At 36.7% G+C, this 17,296-nt stretch overlaps 2 protein-coding genes and 1 long non-coding RNA gene across 4 annotated transcripts in view; 2 read left to right on the top strand and 1 right to left on the bottom strand.

The window, feature by feature from the left end:
• Positions 1-419: 419 nt before the first annotated feature.
• On the top strand, positions 420-15,750 carry cyp39a1 (cytochrome P450, family 39, subfamily A, polypeptide 1). The gene is made up of 12 exons (XM_079888668.1): positions 420-754; positions 1,814-1,949; positions 2,111-2,285; positions 2,548-2,697; positions 4,077-4,170; positions 4,919-5,014; positions 5,106-5,196; positions 5,986-6,119; positions 6,423-6,518; positions 7,426-7,514; positions 13,684-13,771; positions 14,886-15,750. Exons 1-12 carry the CDS (start codon positions 578-580, stop codon positions 14,952-14,954), a joined length of 1,395 nt encoding a protein of 464 aa, XP_079744794.1. The 5' UTR covers positions 420-577; the 3' UTR covers positions 14,955-15,750.
• LOC307168553 lies at positions 13,710-16,841 on the bottom strand. 2 transcript variants are annotated; one of them, XR_013822944.1, is made up of 4 exons: positions 16,740-16,841; positions 15,788-15,850; positions 14,821-14,926; positions 13,710-13,780 (listed from the first exon to the last, which is right to left on the bottom strand). It is a non-coding gene; the product is annotated as an uncharacterized lncRNA (long non-coding RNA). The 2 variants fall into 2 exon arrangements; XR_013822945.1 differs by lacking the exon at positions 16,740-16,841 and adding an exon at positions 16,566-16,581.
• A 166-nt stretch (positions 16,842-17,007) lies between these two features.
• rcan2 (regulator of calcineurin 2) overlaps positions 17,008-17,296 on the top strand; it is a 76,628-nt gene continuing 76,339 nt past the window's right edge. The window contains exon 1 of the mRNA XM_079888522.1: positions 17,008-17,158. The gene's annotated coding sequence lies outside the window, so the exon portion shown is untranslated. The remainder of the gene's footprint in view (positions 17,159-17,296) is intronic.

The raw sequence follows: 17,296 nt of genomic DNA, 5'->3' as shown, positions 1-17,296 counted from the left end.
TTAACTTAATACATTTTCTATAATATCTTAAATTGAGACAAAATGTATTATTGTATCGTATTGTATTAAATCTGTAGGGGTGTATAAATATATTCCATTACGTTTGCTGTTGTCTTTTTGTAGCAGATTTTATAAATGTGTGTTACTTTCAAATAATTTTGCTTACAGACGAAGATATACTTTATAACATTTAGCATGACATGCATTATGTGTGTATATATAAATATATATCTAGAACAACTGAATTTAAATAAACTGCTCAGTCAGCAGTGCGATATCCTTCAAGTAGCAACACCTGTCGCACAGTGGGAGGGGCTACCGAGATAAAAAAAATACAGTAGGAGGGGTTATGTCGTGGTGTGAGACGAGTGTGGGAGGGGTTAGTGTTGTAATAGGAGGGGCTAATGATACAATTGTTTAGAGTGGGAGGGGTTAGCGGTGTGGTGGTGGGGGGTCATGGCTCAGAGTTCGTAATGAGGGAATCCAATCTGATACGTAACAGATATGTTAACAGGACTTTTTCCACACTGACTCATCATATGCGTTCCAGTCGAGCATCATTGCACTCTAGATTGCGATGGAATGGATTACTTTAATTTTGACTGTGTCTATTGTGATTATTTCTTTTCATCTTATTTTTGGTAAAAGTCACCCCAATGCTCCTCCATGCATAAGAGGTTGGATACCTTGGTTTGGTGCTGCTTTTGAATTTGGCAAAGCACCTTTGCATTTCATCCAGCAAGCCAGAGCCAAAGTAAGTTTGCCCTTCGAGGAAATTACTTGCATGAAGAATCATAACTGTATAGCCTAGTCTATATAATTATATACATTATATACTAGTATATATGTTATATACTAATACTAATTAATATACTAATTTTCATTTATGCTAGGGACAGTGCAGTGGGTTTCTGAAATTTGATTTCAGTGTTGTTAATTTTTTTCACAAAATATGAAAAAACAACAACAACAACAACAACAAAACCTGTATTTAAAAGTCTGCAAATTGTCTGTGGCATAAATCATACAGGTTTGGTCTGCCATTGGGTTCAGAAGTCCAGCTCCTCCCATGCAAATTGTGATGAACTTGCTGCACTCAAATATTATGTGAAAAATTTAAAAGCACAGTGTGGTAATTAAAATTTTAAAAATAACAGATATGCATTATAATTTTATGTTTTACGTTTTCTTTTAAAGTTAGCCGCGCATTATTTATATTATATAATCAATGTAATCATATTAGAAAATGTACACTCAGGCTTTCTATCTATACAAAAAAAATGATTTGCTTTACCATGCTTGCTTATATACATAATGCATGCATATTTATTAATATTGTGGGATTGCAAGATTTTTATTTTTTTTTGTGATGGCTGGCTGTTTATACTTTCATTACCAACTGCAAAAATATTACCCAGACACTGTGCTGGAGCCCTGTGGCTAATCTTGATGTGTTTTGTTTTTGAGCTGTGCCATACTAACCGACTTTGAGGACAGCTCAGTCCAGCATCATTAATTTATGCAACTAGGGCAGGAGCTGCACACAGTGGCCTTTTTTGACACAATTTTTGTTCTGGGCACGACTGTGCCAGTTCTGTGAAAGCATCGACGCTAATGAGAGGTTTGCTGAATGGACAACTGCTCTAAAATTCAGTAATTGCTTCTGCCAAGGCAAGAATCACACTAAAAGAGTGCCAAAACACTAGGGGGTCACTAAATAAATTGCCTGTTTTTTACTGTATCTTTTCATTGGTATGAAATAGAAATAATAAAATACAATTCCCAAAACTATAATAGCATTTTTTCCCCCTAGTATGGACCAGTTTTCACTGTTGTAGCTGCTGGGAAGAGACTGACGTTTGTGACCCTAAATGAGGACTTCCGAGCTTTTTTCACTTCCAAAGATGTTGATTTTGAACAAGCAGTGCAAGAACCTGTTTACAACACAGGTACAATGTTAGCAATAAATGCAATAAATTTGAATCTATGCGATTACTCTTTTACACGTGACCTTAGAACTGGCTGAACCCAATATAAGATGAACGTCATCAATATTGTAGTCAGTGATAATGTGATTACTCATGTTAACCTTGTTTGCGTTCCTGTCCAGCTTCTATCAGCAAAGACAGTTTCTTTAAGACCCATCCGACCTGTATCACCATAATCAAGGGCAGACTGACTCCGGGCAACACGGCAATGCTCTCCGCTCATCTCTGTGAAGAATTTAATGACCATTTGGAGAGCCTTGGAAGCGAAGGATCTGGACAGCTAAATGTGCTCATCAAGTATAGTCCTCTTACATCAATTATTTACATTGTGCTAAAGTTCCCCGTAGAGAACAGTAGATACCTTCCATACATTTTGCTGCGAATGGTTAACATGGAAATTAGAAATTCTGTGCCTAATAATGCCGCTGCATATCATTAGATTATGCTGTAGACTATAATATATTATAATCCGCGACATTAATCCTGCAATCTGACAAGATAAATTCAAGTTTAAATTGTTCTTTAAAACTAAATTAGACACTTCTTAACTTGTTTTCAGGAGTGTTATGTATCCAGCAGTGATGAGTAACTTACTGGGCCGATGTAACTCCCCCAGTAGTGCCCTATCCAGGCAGGAGTTCCTTGAAAAGTTCACAACATATGATGATGGATTTGAGTATGGCTCCCAACTCCCAGACATGTTCCTGAAGTATGTGAGCGGTACTGCCACAATATGACTGAAAACTGCAATTATTAAACTTATTATTATTCCACAAGTTACTTAAAACGATACTCGACTGAGCGTTTTGCATATCTACATACACTCACCTAAAGGATTATTAGGAACACCATACTAATACTGTGTTTGACCCCCTTTCGCCTTCAGAACTGCCTTAATTCTACGTGGCATTGATTCAACAAGGTGCTGAAAGCATTCTTTAGAAATGTTGGCCCATATTGATATATTGATAGGATAGCATCTTGCAGTTGATGGAGATTTGTGGGATGCACATCCAGGGCACGAAGCTCCCGTTCCACCACATCCCAAAGATGCTCTATTGGGTTGAGATCTGGTGACTGTGGGGGCCATTTTAGTACAGTGAACTCATTGTCATGTTCAAGAAACCAATTTGAAATGATTCGAGCTTTGTGACATGGTGCATTATCCTGCTGGAAGTAGCCATCAGAGGATGGGTACATGGTGGTCATAAAGGGATGGACATGGTCAGAAACAATGCTCAGGTAGGCCGTGGCATTTAAACAATGCCCAATTGGCACTAAGGGGCCTAAAGTGTGCCAAGAAAACATCCCCCACACCATTACACCACCACCACCAGCCTGCACAGTGGTAACAAGGCATGATGGATCCATGTTCTCATTCTGTTTACGCCAAATTCTGACTCTACCATCTGAATGTCTCAACAGAAATCGAGACTCATCAGACCAGGCAACATTTTTCCAGTCTTCAACTTTCAAATTCAACAATTTGTAGTGGAGATGAGTGGTACCCGGTGGGGTCTTCTGCTGTTGTAGCCCATCCGCCTCAAGGTTGTGCGTGTTGTGGCTTCACAAATGCTTTGCTGCATACCTCGGTTGTAACGAGTGGTTATTTCAGTCAAAGTTGCTCTTCTATCAGCTTGAATCAGTCGGCCCATTCTCCTCTGACCTCTAGCATCAACAAGGCATTTTCGCCCACAGGACTGCCGCATACTGGATGTTTTTCCCTTTTCACACCATTCTTTGTAAACCCTAGAAATGGTTGTGCGTGAAAATCCCAGTAACTGAGCAGATTGTGAAATACTCAGACCGGCCCGTCTGGCACCATCAACCATGCCACGCTCAAAATTGCTTAAATCACCTTTCTTTCCCATTCTGACATTCAGTTTGGAGTTCAGGAGATTGTCTTGACCAGGACCACACCCCTAAATGCATTGAAGCAACTGCCATGTGATTGGTTGATTAGATAATTGCATTAATGAGAAATTGAACAGGTGTTCCTAATAATCCTTTAGGTGAGTGTATATTTCTTAAATGCATTCAAAACATCTATAGCCAAACAGGTAAAGGATGTTTCTTTTCTGTCTTCAGGGAATGGACAAACTCAAAGCAATGGCTCATTTCTCTGCTAAGAAATATGGTTGCCAACGCAGAGGAGACTCTCTACAGTGAGAGTTATGGAAAGGTAATATAGGTAATCAATACCAAAGATTCCTCCACTTGAGATCTTAAAAGTTTTTAAAATCCCTGGAAACCGAAATGGGGTGCTTATATCGGCCAAATGTTTCACTCTCTATCCAGTACTGTCAAAAACAGTGTGAAATTATTTAAATTTTTACTTAAGATGTTGATCTCAAAACATATGGCATAGAGTCTAATGCTAAACTGAATAGTTCCTTATTGATATGTTAATTGTATGAACATGTTTGCACAATAGAGGGAGCTAAAGAGTTTCAGTCAGGCTTCCAAGCCTTTTTTGTAGGATGATAAGACATTTGAAATTTCACAGTTTTGTTCTTCTCATTATCATATATGTATATTTGGAATCAGCATAATAGACTCTTTCTATTTCTATTGTTTAAAGGAATAGTGTACCCAAAAATGTAAATTCTGTTATCATTTACTCACCCTCATGTCATTCCAAACCTATATTAGTTTTTGAAGACGGTTGGTAACAAAATAGATTTGGTTCCCATTGACTTCTATTGTATGGACAAAAATATAGTGGAAGTCAATGGGAATTGAAACTGTTTGGTTATCAACATTCTTTAAAATATCTTCTTTTGTGTTTAGCAGAAGAAAGAAATGCATACAGGTTTGTAACGATATGAGGGTGAGTAAAGGATGACTAAATTTTAATTTTTGGGTGAACTATCCCTTTAATAATGCAATTAAAGCCAAAGAGTTCCTAATCTGTCACTGTTTCTCCTTAGACTTTACTACAGCACCTGACTACTTCAGTAGCTGACAAATATCTACCAAATTATGGTTTACTTTTGCTTTGGGCTTCCCTGGCAAATGCTATACCAGTAAGTGAGAGGTTTATGTCAGTGCTGGTGTGAACCCAGATTAACAGATGAACAGAATGTTACTGAGACCAAACGTTTCACTTTATTCTAGATAACATTTTGGGCCATTGCTTTTATTGTGTCCAATCCTGAAGTGTATAAGATTGCAATGAATCAGATCAGCACTGCCCTCGGTGACCAAGGTAAAAACCAATCTCTCAAAACAAATGGGTTTCTATCTTTACAGCCCCTCCCATACTCTCTGCCAACATTAGACAAAAAGCCTGCACAGGCTTTATAATTGCTTTCATTATAAACATAAACTAACTTAAAAAATGTGGGCGTCTAAAAGATTTTTCAATGCTTTTGACTTTTTGTAGTCTCTTATGCTCACCAAGGCTGCATTTATTAAATAAACTACAGTATATATTGTAATATTATTACAATTTAAAATATCAGTTTATTATTTTTAATATATTTTAAAATGTAATTTATTCCTGTGATGGCAAAGCTGAATTTTCAGCATCATTACTCCAGTCTTCAGTGTCACATTATCCTTCAGAAATCATTCTAATAGATTTGCTGCTCAAAAAAACTTATATAGTTATATTATGCTGTCTCTCAATATTTGGGACCACTTATTCATGAATTTCCTCACAAATCCACTAGAGGACAGCAAGCTCTCATGCATTGTGTTTGACAAGCCTTACATTTAAGTATCATTTTTTTTTCTGTCAAAAATAAGATTATATTTCCATATGCACTAATAATCATTATTTGCATGTTGTCGAAATGAACCATATGGACCTCTATATGCATAATGCAACAGCACATGACAGTTAAATAGGATATAAGTATCATTGTGCTTCTGTTTAGACAGATCCAACCAGGCTTTGTTCATTGTGAATTAGACATTCTCTTAAGCACACATCAGTAGTACTTAAGGCTATGGATAGTCACTATAGTGCTTGTGTGTTTGCTTTGCATTTAAGACAAGGAGAAGACAAAGGTGACCCTAGATGACTTACAGCGGATGCCATATGTGAAGTGGTGTATCATGGAAGGCATTCGGCTGAGGGCCCCTGGAGCCATCACTCGTAAAGTAGTGCGACCTCTCAAATTACAGGTCAGCCATGACAGATTATTCAGTGTTCAATCTATTTAGTTTTTTCAGTGTTTCTCTTGGATTTATGCAGAACAAATTCTATAGTAGCACATAGATAAACAGCATCTTTCCTGTGTTTTAATATAAACCATACAATAAGGAGAGAAAAGCTAAGATTTCATTCCTAAAATTCCTATCCATAAGAGAGAGAGAGAGAGAGAGAGAGAGAGAGAGAGAGAGAGAGGGGCTACAAAGCAAACATTAGCAGGCTTTTTGTCAGCTAAAAAGGAACTGTATTTATGTATGTGTGTTTTCTGCTTTCAGAATTATATTATCCCACCTGGAGACATGCTGATGTTGTCTCCTTACTGGGCTCACCGAAACCCCAAGTATTTCCCAGACCCGGAAGATTTCAAACCTGTGAGTAACTTCACCTTTCTGAATGACCTCAGCCACAGGATGAGGTTAACCCAAATTCCACTATAAACCAAAATAAAATAGACACAAGACACATGCTCATAAAATGCTTTTCCCCAGCAAGTAAAGTGCTTTACTATTAAATGTTCCTGCACTTTTTGAGGAGTCTTTTTACATAGTTTTTTTTTTTTTTTTTGCTCTATGAGGTATCAAAGATAGAACCGGCATCTCTTTTATTAGTATTTTCTTTCAATAAAACTTCCTTCCAGTTTGTTTGGCAAGCTGTGGAGTGCTGGTCACAATGTGCTTGAAAACTCCAGCTGTGCTCCATTAAAACAGGAATAATAGGCCTGACAGTTATCTTCACAATTAACCTTCCGGCAAACGCCTATAGAGATTCCATTCCATTTCTGTCTACTAATGTCTTGAAAGAACTATCACCACTCACAGAGACTGGGTAAGACCTACATCTATACTGTAAAGCCACTCTGTTAGTAAAAACGCTCTCTCTCTCTAACAGTGGAAATGCACTTAAATATTTGACACACTGAATGGATATGGCTGCTGTCTAAATGAACATTCAGTATTCTTGTCCATTGGAAAACTGTACAAATTGTTTTGAATCTATGAAAACCTTGGAGGGCTGGACTTTTTGACCAATTCAAAAGTTGCTTTAATTTTGTCGGCTTTTGAGTTGCTAATGCAACTCGAGCAATTATTGATTTACGCGCACAATAGAGCCGCATAAGTGAACGGATGGACATTGCATTGAAAGTTATTCAGAGATTACTGTAAATATGTCTTGTTATTAAATTAAACCTTGGAGTGCTGGAAGACGGGCTCTGTTGGTGTATTCTGGACTGGCCCTCGTCTGAGTGGATTATTTTTAATGAAACTTTTCTTCCCACAGGAACGATGGGAAAAGGCAGATTTAGAAAAGAATGTCCTCTTGGAAGGGTTTGTGGCATTTGGAGGGGGGAAAAATCAGTGCCCAGGAAGGTTAGGAAAACTGTTGTGTTTATACGAAATAATCTTTGTGTACACTTAAAAAATTTACATTCAATAAACTTAATTAAATCGAGGAAAGTATTCCATGTAATTAAATACATAAATAATATAATTTACATTTTTTTTCATGTATTCTAGATTAAATTGTTTAACTGTAAAAAAAAATATATACATTTAATTTTCAGGTTTTTGTCAAACATTTGCAACATATTGCAACACATCGATTGTTTTTATAACAATATTTTCATCCTTAACATCCATCACATAAACCACAATGGTGACAACTACATATTTAAGGAAAAAGATGCACTTGACAGCTGACACACATCACTTATTACTCAAAGGGGCAACAAACACAACCACCAGTGCCAACACAATAAACAGTCAAATGACTTGCAGATTTAAACATGCCACTGCATGCTGGGAAACAATTCCATGAAATAAAATGTTAACTTATTTTAACTAATGAAATACTAAGGAGCAAAATATATATTTTTTAAATGTATATTTTCATGCATCATAGTGCTGATCATTGTTTCTTTTTCCTTTGACAGGTCTTGAACTTCTCTGAACTTTGTACAGATAACACAATTGAACTTGTTGCATCTTTCATGAAGTCAGTTTAGAGATGTTAGTGCTTTCATGCCATGCACATCTGGCTGCATTTTAGTTCCTTTTCCAGTCAAGCACGTACAGCTCCAGGTTACTCGAATGGGGAAAGACTGAAATCTATAGAAACCTTAGTCAAGATTACATTTAAGTCAGCAATAAAAAAAAATTTGCAATAAAATCTGACAACAATGGTATCATACTAATTAACTTAAATCATGCACAAAAAAAAGTAGAAACACTGTTGATATCTGAAATCAACTAGTGCTGTCAATCGATTCAAAAGTTTATTGCACATTTCTTTCTGTAATTAATCGCACCTAACATTAAAGTTTTTAATATATTTTTATATTGTAATAATTTCATGTAGAAACAACAAAGACAGAATATTTTAAATATTTGATCTAACAGGTAGGAAATATACAGAAATTGAAAAAAGTTATCAAACACTTCACAGTCATAAAAAATAAATTAAATATAGATTAATCCATATTAAAGCTACAAAAGATCAGTCAAGAGCAGACGAGCTGATTAACATCAGTGACAGAAGCAGGTTTATTAGGCTTCTGTCACTTTAAGACCTGTGCAGATCTGACACACAACTCTTTACGGTCATTTAAGACTTTATTTAGCTCATTAAAAATGAGGATAATGCTTACGAGTATACTTGACAAAGCGGACATTTGGGCATACCTTTGTGTGTTTTTGTCCGTTGAAGCGTGAAAGAGAACTCAATGCGGCCACGTGCTGTCTGAAGCGGCATTCTGTGTGAATTTTCGTCTTTTCGCGCTTGAATGGTTTAATAGCACTTGAATGAATGATAGCGGGATCATATACTATAAGATGACAGGAAAAACGGATACTGCGTTAATTGCGTTAAATATTTTTAATGCGTTAAACTGAAGAAAATAAACGCATTGATTTTGACAGCCCTAAAATCAAACAAACACAACCCTCCCTTCATTGATCTACCCCCAAAATGCACAACACGCAATGAAAGAGGGGATGTCTCATTATCAAAGCTGAAGCAATGCAAAAATAATGCTTTGCGAAAAACAGAACAAATATGACGAACGAACAACAAGAACAAAAAATTAACATACTGTACATCCGGTATATAAAAAGCAAGAGTTTGTTATTAGTCGTCAGCAGCACACCAGCCCCAGACAAACAATGACACTCAAAACTGTCCTGTTATAATAGCAAACATTACCACAGCATATCGTTATGTTAAAAATAGTAAAACCAATAATGCTCATATGTAGAGCTGAAACAACGTAACCTCAAGGACCGTTTTTAGGCTTTCCCGCTTAGGTCTCTTTAGCACTGGAAAGCTTTTCTAATATTAACGCGGATCCTAAAGCTCTTGCCTGATCATAACCATTCTTTTTCCAGTGATATTGCTCTGACCTTTTCTCTTTTGCAATGTCTCTCAGCCATCTCTCTTTCTACAGTCTTTCTTCAAATCTCTCTCTTGCTCGCTCGCTGTCCTCCACTCTCTTTCAATCATGAGTGGACACGCCCCCTACTTCTAATTGGCTACTAGTGTTTTGGGGTGCTCAGTCCGATTCACTTTCAACAGTGTTTCTCAGAAATTGCTTATTGCACCTTTAATGCTCTCGGGGGCTGTTTTTGCCTTCAAGGTTTGGTCAGAGTCTTTAGCCTGTAGCAGGAACACTATGGGCTGTACTTGGCCTATAGCAAATGCCACAAGCTGCACCAGCCCATCTTTTCCCCTTTGGCTCTATTGATGAGAATGTCAGTTCCCTTGGGTTATTTACACCAAGGCTGGCACGAAAAGTTCATAGCTGTTACCACCTAGAACTTTGCCAGCGTGTGATTCGATTTACAGGTGATGCTTGTAAATCATGGAGCTGCATTATTGATAGGGTGCACTATGGTCCCATTCCTGATATAGTGCCATGTTGATATAAATCCATGGCACTGCTTTTATGTTGCACTGAGCATTCTTGGCCCTAATGTCCGAGCCCTTTGGGCCCCTGCTGATGACATCATCAAGACCATGGGGAGTGTGCGGCTGGGGTCAGTATGACGTTAATAGAGATGTATAAATACTGGAAGAACTTTCCCAGCTGCACAGGAAGATCAAAAGCATAGGCACAGACCAGTGACCTTTCGAGACCCTCCAGAACAGATGCATCTATGATTATCAGTCTGGGAATATATGAGATGGAGAAACAGATAATAAAAAAGTAAGAGACAGGTGAAGTAATATAGAGAGGAAGGCAGATGTATATTGGGAGCTAATAAAAAAAAATGAAATCATGAATTATTTAAACAAATATAAAAAAATATATAAAATTCATCTTCTAATATGCATAGCACCAGAGTTGGGGAAATTACTTTTAAATGTACTTTTAAGTGTTACAATATTGTGTTACTCCCTAAAAAAAGTTTCTAATTGCGTTATTTTGATGGTAATGCATTACTTTTGCATTCATTTTCCTCACCTGGGCAGGGCTTGCTTGTTTGTTTTTTAATAACAAAAAATATATATATATATTTTTTTTTGGCAAATGTAAAGTCCCTTTCACACAAAATAAATAAATAAGCCTCAGGCTGAAGGAAATGTAAATTTACGCCTATACAGTAGAAGGCGAAGCTCAAACAAACCTTTCAGTTTTGCTGCCATCCTGGATTGCAGAAGAATAGGACGCAGTAGAAAGAGAGTTCAACACTTTTATTTCAACAATATAAAACTACATAAAAAATTACACTACAATTAGATGTTTATCTACTGTAAAGTCATTTTTGCTTATTGGTTTGGTTGAATTGGATCATCGAAGGCACTGGTTAATAAAGTGAGAGTAAATACATAAAGTAGTGGTGTTGTTTAACATTTAACTATTGCCGGTAATATTCTGAGTTAGAATTTTACTGTTTTTATTAACCCTGGAGAACCCACGGGGTCAAATTTGGCCGCTGTTAATTGCTGCTACCCAAAATGAACAAAAAAAAAAAAATTGTCAAATTTAACTTCAAAAACCCAGAGTGCCACTTCTGACCCCTGCATAGAGACACCTAGTGGATGAATATTGAACTCACAAGTGCCAGAGTGGTAGTAATATGATGGCTGACCACATGCTGTTTTGTTGAGCTGGAAACCTACCCAAACAAAATCGTCTTCTCAGCAAACCAGCGGTTGGTAAAATTGTGTATTTTTTGTTAATCTATTAAGTATTAGCTTGCAGAATGCCTATAAGTACGTTTTATATTATTTTTGGATAAATTAGTGAATCTGAGCTAGTTCAAAAAACAATGGGCCAAAAATGACCCTCTGGGTGTATGGGTTAAAAAAATGTCGGGTCAAAAATGACCCTTTGGTTCTTTGAGTGACTTTGATGGAGAATGGTATCAGTCCTGTATTTGGCTGAAGCATTGAAATAATTTCATTTGTATAATATATTTTAATAAGTTACCTCAGTAGTACAGGGCCAGACACTAATAAAGTAGTATATCTTTTCAGGGAGTATGGCATATGAGCAAGGACCTCAAAACTGAAATGCACTGTGAAAAATGTGCAGTTCCTCTCTGCATCAACAAAAAAAGAAATTGTTTCAAAGACTACCACAATGTCTAGTGTGAGTTCCTCTCTCTAGCAGTACAGATTTTTGGATAAGCAAAGACCCATGGTGTTAGTTTTTTTCAGTCGTGATTTTGGCCTTGTGTTCGTTTCCATTGGCCACATTTGGAATCCAGTTCTAACATGCAACAAATAAAGCAAAAAAAAAAAAAAAAAAAAATCATTGTTAAATGTAGCTGTGTGGTTGACTGATTATTTTCCTAAATTTAAAATAGTTTGCATTGACAATGTTTGTTATTGTGATTCTTTGAAATGATACGCCTAAAGCCCAATGGGTCAAATTTGGCCCTAATCCTAAATTAGGGTATAAAGGGTTAAAATTGAAAAAGTGGATATTTTGGTGTTCAGTGAACTTACAGCAGTAATTTAATGCATAGTTCATAATTTTCCAAAGAAAAAAAGGGTTCTTGGGTTCTCCAGGGTTAATTTTGAGGAATACTGAATCAGTTTTTTGTGTAAGTGAGATAAGTAAATGCATGCTCACATTTAGTCTAGAACAATAACCATTATGTTTACACAGCGTACACAACACTTGCACCTCACTCCCGATTTCTGTCAACAATGGGAACAGGAGTGGTGTTAGTTAATAATTGGGAAAACAAAGTTACTTATTTGTAAGTAACTTTGCATTAAATAATGCATTACTTTACTAGTTACTTGGAAAATGTATCTGATTGCGTAACTCGCGTTGCATTACCCCAACACTGCATAGCACCATTTAAAGGGGTCATCGGATGCAAAATTCACTTTTATATGGTGTTTGCATATAAAAGTGTCTTTGCAGTGTGGACACAACCACCATACATTGAAAAAAATCCATTCACTCCTTTTTTTTAATCCTCAAAAAGCCTAAACACTCTCAATAATCAAGCCGTTTGGATTTTCTGAGCAATATGATGTCCACTGACGGACTGTCCTGTATTAGCATATTTCCGCCCTCAGCAATTTGTGTACTGTCTGCCAAGGCAGCACTTTATGTGTCAACACGCCCCACGGAAGAGGGGGTGGGGTGAGCAGTTGCTCATTATCTTTTAAAGAGACATGCACCGAAATGGGTTGCTGTGAACAGAGCTGTTTTTGAGGAGGTAAAAAGGGTGTTGTTTTACACAACCATTGAGAAATTTTAACCAAAGTATGTTACAAACTTTACATGAAGACCCTAAAGAATCATACCAACTTGTGGAAAATGGGCATCCGATGACCCCTTTAACATCACTATCACATCCTCACTGGAATAATTTAAAATGCCATTGAAATATTCAATCTATGCTTACCAACTTCCTGCATTCAAATGTCACATTGTCATAAGGCGGCTCTGTAATGATTTCTCAGGCTTGTATAGATCTCTCAGCTGGACATGGCCATAAATTAGTACACTGAGTGTGGCACACCCACGTATTTCATTTTTCTCACTCAATCTGATTTGATTTTGATCATTTTAGGAGATTGTTACTTGCGTCACTAACACAGTGCCCCTGAATGAGTCACGGCCCTCAAGGTTATTTGGGATGATTATTTCAAGAATCATGACTTGCATCTCTCGCCCTCCCTTTATTGCCTGGCATTATTCTTTTCTCTGTCTCACCCAAGAATCTTTCATTCTTGCACTCCACTGCTTCTAATATTCCACTTCCCGCATCCGCCAAACAAGGCCACTGTGGCTATGAATGCACCTGGAATTTGAACGAAATACAAGACATTCATTCACATTTTGCTTTTCTACCTACAATTTCAATCACAGTTTTCCCAGTATTCAGTAGCACTCGAGGGAGGGAGGCAGCTAGACAGCATGCAATATTCCATCGGAATACTAATACACATTCAAGCCGGCTTGTGAAGTGATGAGCACTTCAGAGCGATGAGTTTGCTTCTAGAAAATGTTCTTAATGAGAAAGAGCACATGAAAAAGAAAATGAACCAACCACTTGTTTTTTATTGTGTCATCAGGTGGTACGCCATTATGGAATTGCATATGTTTGTTGCCCTCATCCTCCACAAGTTTGAATTCACCCTGTTGGATCCAGTGCCTAAACCGGTAAGCAGCCTGAGAAAGAGTAACATCCAATAGAGAATGGTAAATAAGCCTTGAAAGAGATGGCTTCAAAGTAGGCATTAGGTTAATCATTTCCAGATGTGTTCCTATGGCAGTATTTACCCAACAAGGGCCCAATCTAATGCTTAAGCACCGTCCTGCTCTTTACCCGTGCAATTCTCAGGCCTGACCAAAAATAACTGTAAGTTTCGCCCACCAACGACCAAGTTCATTCCAGGAGCGTGGATCTAGATATGAATCATGCATTCATGAATGGGTCATAAGTGTATACAGTACCTTTCTTTGGACAGGATCAGGAACAACATTTCTGTTTTACAGCAACTTGATAAATTGTTGATATTGAAATTTGAAGGTTTCATTTGTTAACATTAGTTAATGTATTAACTAACATGAACTAACAATGAGCAACACATTTGTTACTGTATTTGTTCATCTTTGTTAATAAAAATCCAGCTGTTCATTATTTGTTCATGTCAGTTCACAGTGCATTATCTAATGTTAACTAATACAACTTTTGATTTTAATAATGTGTTAGTAAATGTTTAAATTAACATTAACAAAGATTAATAAATGCTGTAGAAGTGCAGTTCATTATTGGTTCATGTTAACTAATGAAGTTAACTAATGAATCCTTATTGTAAAGTGTTACCGAAATTTCTTTATTTTTACTATCAAACAACATTTTCATAAGAAAATTATATACACTAATGTTCAAAAGCATGCTGTAAAAATTCTGAAAATTCAGCTTTGCCATCACAGGAATAAATTACATTGTAATTACATTACATTGTCTTTTTAAATTGTAATAATGTTTCACAATATTATTGTTTTAGTGCATTTTTAATAAAATAAATGAAAGAGGCTTCTTTCAAATTTTTAAAAAAAAATCTCTTGACCGGTGTGTTATATAGATTTGGATAAAACGCTTAAAAATGCTTAGAAAGTTCAACCATTTGTTTGCGAATGCCATTTGCTTTCATACAGTATTTTTTTGCATAATGCAATAAATTCATACATTGTAAAATACTTACTGGGGTTGTACATCATATGTATGTGGTCATTGCACTTGGTAAATATATGTATCTGCTTCTTGTAGAGCCCTCTGCATTTGGTGGGAACCCAGCAGCCAGATGGACCCTGTACAGTGAGATACAAGCACAGATAGAGCATGCATGTGTTCAGAGGGCTGTGCTACTGCTTTAGAGCTCTGTTGACAGTCTTGACATAAGAGTTGTGGAGATCAACTGCATAATATCCTGGGCTGAGCTTCAGAGGTTCTAAGCATCATGGTGAATGTTAAACAGTGACTTGGACACAGGCAAATACTAAACCAGAAAATCATACAATGCTAAAGGTAATTTAGGATATTAGTTGTTTATATTACAGTTTTGTTGGGTCAACCTCTTATATAACTGATGGCATAATAGAGATGATATATATCAGAAAGCATGAGGTTGTGGAAATTCCTCTCTCGAAATGAGAGACTTCATCATTTTCAGGATGTATGAAATAAACAAAATGTGATCCCGTATGCGACTGCACTCATATGTTACAGCTAAACATCTTGTGCATGATATGGACAAGTAAAGACAAAGTTTATAGACAATAATACTAAGTGGAGGTTCTTTTTTGTGAAGTAGAAATATGTAAACACATTATTACACATATAAACACTGTGCTTCTTTTCTGTAGTGGTGAAAAGGATTGTTTCTATAAACACATCTGTCTAATAGTCTGTATGTTCTTCACTGCATCTGTGTACACTCATTTTTGGATAAAACATTACATGGCACAAGTTACATGGAGCAATTGTATGTGGTTGGGTGCAAGCATCTTTAATTTGTAAGGCAAACAGAATGTTTACATTAATTAAATATGATGATGTACTTGATTGAATCAATCACTGTGTTTCAATAAAGAACAAGTTTAATTGCGTTTCAATAAATAACATGTTTCGCTGCAGAAGTTTCCTTCTTCTTTATATATCCATTTACTTACCAACCATGTGACTGTGATTTTGCCAAGCAAACATCATCTTTTGTTGATCTTGGAACAAATTTCCTGTCAAACAAACATAGCCTAACCTTAAAATCTTATAGGATAGGAATGTTCATCCAGGATCAACTAGGATGTTGGATCTAGAAGTATGGCCTACTTTGCAAAATCATGGGAGGTACATCAAATAGCCTACAACATTCCAGAGATGTTCAGCAGAAGGCTAATGTTTGGATACTCGAAAGTGGTGTGATGTAACAAAATAAAGCATTTCATTTGACATTCTTGTTCTTCCATATAAGAATCAATTAAAAACTAAAATATACAAAAACTCTAAAAACAACTGTGTGCTACTAATAAGATGATGCAAGTTTTGTAATTCAACATTCATTAACATGATCAATAATACAAAAATTACACAGAAACTTCCCTTTTCACATCAAGAGGGTGGTGGGCATATATGATGATGATATGATATTTGATGATGTGATTTCACCCTGTAGCTAGTTTGTAATGAGGTAAACTGGTGATGTCAGGCTACCTTGTTTAACTGAATAGAGCAAAAGCTATACAAATTAATATTTAGCATGAGCACTAAATACATCTAGCCAGCCACATCAAATCTGAATTTACTTAGGCCTATTGGGCTATAAGTAACTAAAACGCATTAAATTATGTTAAATAAATCACTGCTGAAATGTTGTTAATAATAGGGCCTTATAATAATAAGCAATAATATAATAAAAGGAACCACTGGGATTTAAAAAAAAAAAGTTCTTACAAGCTGGTTTCCAAGCCTGGCAAATCTGGTCTTCAGCTAAAAAAAACCCTAAAAAAAAAAACCAACAAACCAGTTTCAATAGTTTCACTCAGCAGGGTTTCTTTTTTTACTATAGTATAATTAGATACCCACAAACACTATCACATTTTGTCGCATCAACTCAATTCAACCCACCGCACAATTCAACCCATGCTGCAAGTGTTTTGGAGTCAGACAGAAGTCATTTCGAGATATCTCTGCTTTGCCCTGCACCACATTTACTAAAAACAACCTGCTGAACGTGTCATAGCGCCGCAACATCCAACTGCTGGCGAAACCTCTGACGTAGTTTCGGAATTTGCATATTCGCTTTTAGGAGAAGGCTATTGGTCCCAGAATCTCCCCCGCGCTCGCAGCGCTGCATTTCATTAGTGGGTTGAGCAAACATAATTTGAATGCCGGGAGGCGGTCATTGGTGAATCAAGCTGTCTGCAGTAACGTCAGGAGATTAGTGAATCGCAGCTGGAATGCGAGCTTGATTCACAAAGGCAAAGAGAGGGAGACAAAGCCACCGCACAGAAGATACGCACACCGGACTGCCACATCCCGCACAGGTACCGAAAAACCGTGTCGACTTACTCCATTAGATCATCCTGTATCTGTAGGCTACTGTAATGCTTTGACAGGTGTTGCTGCTTTTATAAATGCTCAGAGAAAGAGAGAGAGAGAGAGAAAGCGAGAGAGTGTCAAAT

The sequence above is a fragment of the Squalius cephalus genome (genome assembly GCF_949319135.1).
Source record: "Squalius cephalus genome assembly, chromosome: 12".
Taxonomy (NCBI): domain Eukaryota; kingdom Metazoa; phylum Chordata; class Actinopteri; order Cypriniformes; family Leuciscidae; genus Squalius; species Squalius cephalus.
This window is presented reverse-complemented; position numbering and strand designations above follow the sequence as displayed.